At 51.0% G+C, this 7141-nt stretch overlaps 1 protein-coding gene across 1 annotated transcript; it reads right to left on the bottom strand.

Moving 5' to 3' along the window:
* Positions 1–786: 786 nt before the first annotated feature.
* Positions 787–4456, bottom strand: Asgr1 (asialoglycoprotein receptor 1). Its single transcript, XM_028780088.1, has 9 exons — positions 4134–4456; positions 3664–3748; positions 2545–2661; positions 2316–2411; positions 2163–2234; positions 1763–1849; positions 1525–1676; positions 1343–1449; positions 787–1212 (listed from the first exon to the last, which is right to left on the bottom strand). Exons 1-9 carry the CDS (start codon positions 4422–4424, stop codon positions 1056–1058), a joined length of 1164 nt encoding a protein of 387 aa, XP_028635921.1. The 5' UTR covers positions 4425–4456; the 3' UTR covers positions 787–1055.
* Positions 4457–7141: the final 2685 nt, after the last annotated feature.

Genomic DNA, 7141 nt, shown 5'->3' with positions numbered 1-7141 from the left:
AGACCACTGGCTGCCTGTGGACAGGGCCAAGAGTTCTCTCAACCTGAAGTGACAAATGCTTCTGACAGTGTGTTTTCACATTTCCACTTTGAGTTTTCCTTTTGTGACTTCTTAGTTCTTCATAGTCCTGATATTAATTACTTGTTATAAATGTTACAACTATTTCATACAAGTCTGGTCTGGCTCTGGCACTGGTTTCTAATTTTAGATATCAGACTTGCCAATCTTTTCTGTAGAGGAAGAATATTATTTTCCTGCATTGTATTTATAAAAAATATATACATATTATATATATATAATTTCTTGTATTTTGGTGTTATTTATGAGCAAACATTTTGCCCTGTTTTGTTAGTAATTCCAAGCCTATAAGGTGTCTGTAATTGCCCTCACTCCTACCCTTGGTTATACTAATATAACTTTGCCCTCACGTGTCTGTAATCCTGGGTTGGGTATTCACTCCATTTATTCAGTCTACAAAGCAGCTTCTGTTTGTTGTGATGAATGTCGCAGGCCAGTGTGTTTCTTTCCAAGTCTCTGATACACTCAGCGCCAGAAGGCAGCAGTTCCCTGGTGGTCCCGCCCCCCAGCAGACAGAGGTAAAAATTATCCCATCTTCCAATTGAAACTTTAGGACAGAATAGCTAACTCACGCTGCCATACCAGGCTGCGAACAGGCTGTGCTATTCAAAGTTCATTCTATCTTCACAGTGCTGCTGCTGACCTGTGGCCTTCCTAACATGAGCCAAGCCACGCCCGGTTCCTAATCCCCAATGACCACACAGCTCATGAATGTTTATTTCTCTTCTTTTTACTCTAAAAAAAAAAAAAACAAGCTGACGGCAGCGAGCTGCACGCTGCACGATGCGCCACGGGTCTCAATAGCCACCCCACCACCAGGCATCATACGACATTCCTCAAACACCGTTCTTTACCAGTCCCTTAAAATCCTAGATGAAAACTCCCAAAGGCGGGGAGACCCTTAGGCAGGATCTCTCCCAATTCTAAACCTCAGCAGCTCAAGGCGTTAAGGAAATAAATCAGGGGAAGGGAGGTTCCTAATGGTCCTTGCTCAGCTCTGTCTCGCAGACCCAGCGATAGGGCCGCCTGCAGACGTCATCATTCCAGCGGCCATCCGAAGTGAAGTGGGCGCAGTCCTCGCCCCCTCCTAGGCCGTGACCATACCAGTCATCTGGCTGCTCTGGTCTCCAGTTCCTAGAGAGAGAAGATGGCTGTGAGCCCCAGGAAATCAGACTCTCAGCCACGTTGCCGGTCTTGGGACACAGGCTGGGAGGTCAGAGACCCCAGCCCAGGATGCCAGGAGCTGCTGCAGACACACACTCACTTGAAGCCTGTCTCGTAGTCCGTCCCATCCACCCATTTCCAGGGCCCGTTCTGGTCAGTGAGGCCGATCCAGGTGTTTAAGGGGCCCATGTGGTGCTGGACGAATTTCTGAGGAAAGAAGCAGAGTTGGTAACCTCTCCCTTCCACCGTCTGGCATCCCAGAAGAACCCAGCGCGGCCTCACCTGCTCATCCCAGGAGGTCACCACCACCAGATGGGCATTCTCCAGCTGGCAGTACTTGTCAGCTTCCGTCCAAGACCTCACGGAGCTGGAGAACCAGTAGCAGCTGCCTTCATACTCCACCCAGTTGATGGGGCAGCAGGTCCTTTCAGAGCCTGAGGTGGGGGATGGGGGATGAAGGGCTGAGCTGCTACCAGGGTCGGAGTGCTCAAGAAAGCAGGACTAGTACCCCTCCCCTCACCGTTGCCGTGGAGTGCGGCCATCTGACAACTCAAGCTCCGCACATCAGACACTAACTGCTTCACGTGCAGTAGCAGTCTGGAGTGATCTGCGGGAGGGGGAGGGGAGAGAGGCAGAGGACAGGATGGGAGAAGAGAGGAGGGAGAAGGAAGAAATTAGGTGACTGTGAAAACAGGGGAACATCCAATCATCACAGGCCCCTGGCCAAAACTACGATCTAGGCTGAGAGATTTGGCCCCGCGTCAGATCCCTCCCCCCGACGTCCCCCTCCTCTGTCTCACTCTCACCTCTCCCTTCCCGCTTTCTCCCCCTAACCTCTTCCCCCTTGCCCCTCATTTCTTCCTCTCCCTCTCCCCCTCCCTCTCCCCCCACCCCACCCCCACCCCCCACCCCCACCTCACCTTCACTCAGATCCTGCTGCTGTTTTTCCAGCTGCACCTCCACTAACTTCATCTTTCTTCCCACACTGCCTCCTAGAGGATAAACATGATCAAAGTCCTGACAACCCAACCACCCCTCACCCAGACCCAGGCCCCAGGCCCAGCCCCCCTCACCCTGGGCGCTCAGGGCCTTGACCTGGTCTTCAGTGCTCACAGTGAAGTTGCTGAAATTCTGCCTTAGAGCCAGCAGATCTTCCCGGAGTTGGGAATCTAGGCAAGAGAGGATGTAGGTAGGAAAAAATACGTTGTCTGTGCCCACCAACTCACCGCACCCACCGCACCCACTGCCCCCTCGCACACACCCGAAGTTGCCCCCTTTCTCTGCCCAGCCCTGGCCACCCACTTTGGGATGTGATCACACAGACAACCACCAGCAACAGGATGCTGAGGCTCAAGGAAAGCAGGAGGAGGCGGAATCCAGAGCAGAGTCGCTGCAAGAGCCGTGGAGTGGGAGACAGCCCTGCAAGAGAGGGTGTCAGGAGTTCACGATCCGGGCCAATCTAAATCCCGAGTTGCTAGGAAGAGCGTAGACTAAGATCTTCAGGAGACTAAGAGGAACCGTATAGATTAAGAAATGTGGGCCATGGGCAACCCTGCAGGACCTGAAGTTAGAGGGAAAAGGGGTTATCAGAAGGTCAAAGCTTTGACCTGCCCTAGCGCTGTCAAGGCCCTGAACCTCTGCTGCCACCCTGTGGCATAATAGCGTCATTACAGACGATGAACCGCGCCTGGGGAGTCACTGCTCCACGAAAGTCTGGGTTTCCTTCTCTTTCCATGAATCCTGTGCGTCTTTGGTTGCATGCAGGGAGAAAAGGTGAGCCTCTCACACCAAGGAAGAAAATGACACTCAGTCCTGTCGGTTGGCGTGCGGGCCTTTCCCCTGTTTCCTCCCCTGTGCTCCTTCCTGCATAAAGCACACTGCCCACCTGGGACAACTCAAGAGCTCTGTATTTGTTTTTACAAGTACACAACAGTCCCCACTCAGAGAACAAAGAAGTAGAGAGAGGAGATATTTCATTTTCCATCAAAGCTGAGACCCTCAACCCCCTCTCCAAGGGTCCCTTAGGCCAAATTGATCCTGATCACACCCACGCCCCACCCATACCCACAGATACACACTGTGGAAACTGAAGAAGAAACGGAGCCTAACTTCAGAAAGGACTAACAATAAACTCATGTCCCAACCTTCAGTTGGCCCTGCACCTTGGATCCACCCGCTGCCTGGGGTCTTGAGGAGTGGGTAACATTGGGAGGTAGCTTGAACACCTGTCACTGAGGGCTCCAACTCCCTGTACTCGACTTCCCGGTAAGAGTAACTCAGCCACTGTTTTCTAAGTGTATGGGACAAAGCTAGGGATCTCCACAGGGAAACAGGAGCTGAGACGGAGGGACAGAGCCATCCACTGATGCTCTCCTCCAGAGGGGAGCACTCCTCATCTCTCTGGAAGGGAGCACCTCTCACCTCTCCGGAGTTGGTGATGGTCGTTCTCATTGTCCAGGTCCTGGAAATCTTGATAATCCTTTGTCATGATAGCACTGGACAGGACCTAGGACAGTCAAGTTTAGAGCTGAGGACGGGGCTAACAGGCTCAGAGGTAGAAGAAGTCCAATTCCCTTTACATCTGAGTAGGTGAACATGCCTTCTTTCTCCCCCACCCCCATCTGCTCCCAAGCCTGACATCCAAAAATCTATCCTCTAGCTGGGCATGGCGACACATGCTTTTAATCCAGTATTCAGGAAGCAGAGACTAGTGGGTTCGAGGCCAGCCTGGTCTACAGAGGGAGTTTCAGGCTAAACAAGGCTATATCCTGTCTAAGAAAAATCTATCCTCTTCCATTTTTTCATAGTGCCCATGTGAACTGCTCGTGCAGGACTCCTCCAGCCACTCTCTCTTGGCGGCCACCCATCCCTTCTCCCCCTGCTGTACTTACTGAAGGTCCCTCAGCACCACGAAGAGCCCAGGCTAAGGAGGGGGCTGAAGCCTGAAGAACCAGGTGGACAGCCCTGGGCAGTGGGAGGGGAGGGGACAGGGTCCATCCAGGGCCCCTGTGTGTCTGAGCATGCTGAACCTGGCATCGCCAACGCCAGGACTTTGGACCATAAACAGAGGTGGGAATAGACTTGGAACTGGGTAGGTATTGGGGAGGAAGGAAGGCATGGGTGACCTCTATTCTATTTCTCAGAAAAGGGGAGTCTACACACACACACACGCACACATACATGCATGTACGCACGTACACACGTTCAATACTCTTTAACTATTTGTGGGTGAGACAAGCCTTAAAAGGCTAGGGTACAGTTTGCTGCTTCCCCTTAGAGCCCTCCCCCTTTCAGTCCTGAATTTCCCAGAACTGTCCGTATCTCCAAATATCCCTGACCAGGGTCAGAGGCATCAACTAACTCCCCACTCTTGCCCAATCCTGCCCTGTGACCTCGGCATTGTAACTGCAAGCTGTAGACTCCTGGGGTCTCAGCTCTCGGCTCCTCAGTTCTAACCTGACTGGCTCACTCTATGGTAGTTCTCCAAGCAGCATGGAGGTAATAGGAGAAGCAGTTCTCTCCTGGGATTGGGGCCAAGAAATCATTGATTTTACTGTGTGCCCCAGGGCTTCAACCTTTCTCATCTCTGGAGAACCCATTCTGCAGGCAAGAAAGTTGAGGCCCTGGAAGACAAGAGCTTGTCAAAGCCATACTACACAGACGAGTGTAGATAAACACATGGGCAGCCCAACTCTGTGCCCTGTGGGATGCCTTCAGCACCTCACTCAGAACGGGGTCGTTAGCTGTTCCACGTACCAGGTCCCCAAGTCCCCAGAGAGGCTTAAACATGGCCCCTCACAGTCCTGAGAGCTTCAGAGAGGCCTGTCAGAAATCAGCCTCTAGCTTGGGATGAGAGCAACATACACAATATAACAGGCCTCTTGTTAGGTTCCAAAGTGAAAACTGGCCTCTGTGGACGTTTAGCGCCTGTGAGCTATTCAGGAAGGCAATGCTTACATAAATCCAACCACTCTGTGTGTCCTTGTTTGTCTGTGTCCTAAAAATCCTCATGTTGACATGTACTGGGCTTGCTGCCAGCGATTTTGGTGAAAATTGGGCCATTAATTTAACACTCTCTGATTTTGCCACTTACAATCTAGTTTATTCTGGCAAACGAACAGACACAGATCCAGTCTGAATACTAGTTATACTCATAGAGGTAGGGACTGGCAGGGATCAGGGTGGAGCCTGGGGATGAGGGAGCACTGAGGCCTAGGGGTGAGGGAGCACTGAGGCCTAGGAGTAAGGGAGCACTGAAGCCTAGGGGTGAGGGAGCACTGAGGCCTAGGAGTGAGGGAGCACTGAGGCCTAGGGGTGAGGGAGCACTGAGGCCTCTTGCTCTCTCAATGCTGATGAGACCTTGGCATTAGCTTGTAAAACTGAAAAATGCTGTAAACTCAGGATTTTTGCATTTTCCTATTTGCATATTGTCCTGGAAGAAGGCATTTTGAAATCCAGTTCATAACCCTAGAGCCATGCCCTAAGCTCATGGGTAGGAGAGCAGTTAACACACATGTTTGAATAAGTGGTAAGAGTGGTAAGCGTGGTTGGTGGATGTATGGGTGTGTGTGTGTGTGTGTGTGTGTAGTTTTTCATCCCTTTTCAATAGATTTCTATTTAGAGCGATACATTTTATAATATATATAATATATATAACATATACATATATAATAGATCGATCCCATTGGATATGTGTACCAGTCATTTATTGCAAAATAAATACCCCCACAACTTAGCAACTTAATAAACACAGACTGTGAAGTTTTAAGTGCAGCTTCAACCATTCGGCCATTGGTTCTGACTCAGAATCTCTCCTGAGGACACAACCATGATCTCAGTCAGTGATGTATTTGTTGAAAGGCTGGACTAAGGCTGGAAAATCAACTACCAAAGTGACTCACTCATACGACAGGCAAATTACTGCTGGCGCTGCTTGGCGTCCTCTGTTCCTCACCACACAGGCCTACCCACGAGGCTGCTTGAATGTTCTCATGACATGACTGTGGCCTAGCCTCAGAGAAGCAGCCTATCTTTTCCACACTGTCCTCTGGTCTCCCCAGTCAGCCCTCCTCATTGTGGAAAAGAACCACACACAATGTAGGTCCCAGGAGGCAAGAAGCCCTGGGACCCTCAACGGACAGGTAACCACATACCAGGAAGACGTGCTCAAAGATCTCTTACTGATAGGCCGACATGATCAGCACATTTAGAGACAATGTGGCTATACTCCGGGAGCATGAAGAGTTGCAAATTGGGCTGGAGATGAGCTCTCTCCTTCTCTGCTCCCTAGCTGCTCCTCAGTCAGCAGCCTTCTCTACCACACACCCTACAGTGCCATGATGTTCAACCTCGCCACAGGCCCAACTTGACCAAGCCAGCCAACCATGGATGGAACTTGCCGAAACCCTAAGCCAGGGCAAACCTTTCCTCCTTTGCCTTCCCAGGTATCTCTTCCCAGCAGCAGCAGCAAATATAGATGAAATTCCTGACCAGAGGAGGGCGGAGAATGAGCTCCAGTGCCGACAGCTGGGGCTGCAGGAGACCAAGAAGAAAGATAGAAATGAGTCTGCTTCGGGGGAAACTAGACACAAGGAAGTATGTTTCAGGTTGGGAGAGGCCTGGACAGCTACAAAGCTGAGAAGGAATGAACCAAAATGAGCCTGTGAACCCTAAGGATAAGCAAGAGGCACCGAGGATGAAGGCCCCCAGAAGGGGATGTGGGAGAAGTCTGAAGCCTATTATCAGACCATTCTGGGCTCATCTGAAAAGCTGGATTAATGCTCATCTCGAGGACCCATTCTGAGTACTGTGTGCTGAGTGCTGTGTACTGAGTGCTATGTGCTGAGTGCTGTGTGCTGAGTGCTGTGTGCTGAGTGCTGTGTGCTGAGTGCTGAGTGCT

This window comes from Grammomys surdaster, unplaced genomic scaffold (assembly GCF_004785775.1).
Source record: "Grammomys surdaster isolate TR1022 unplaced genomic scaffold, NIH_TR_1.0 364, whole genome shotgun sequence".
Taxonomy (NCBI): domain Eukaryota; kingdom Metazoa; phylum Chordata; class Mammalia; order Rodentia; family Muridae; genus Grammomys; species Grammomys surdaster.
This window is presented reverse-complemented; position numbering and strand designations above follow the sequence as displayed.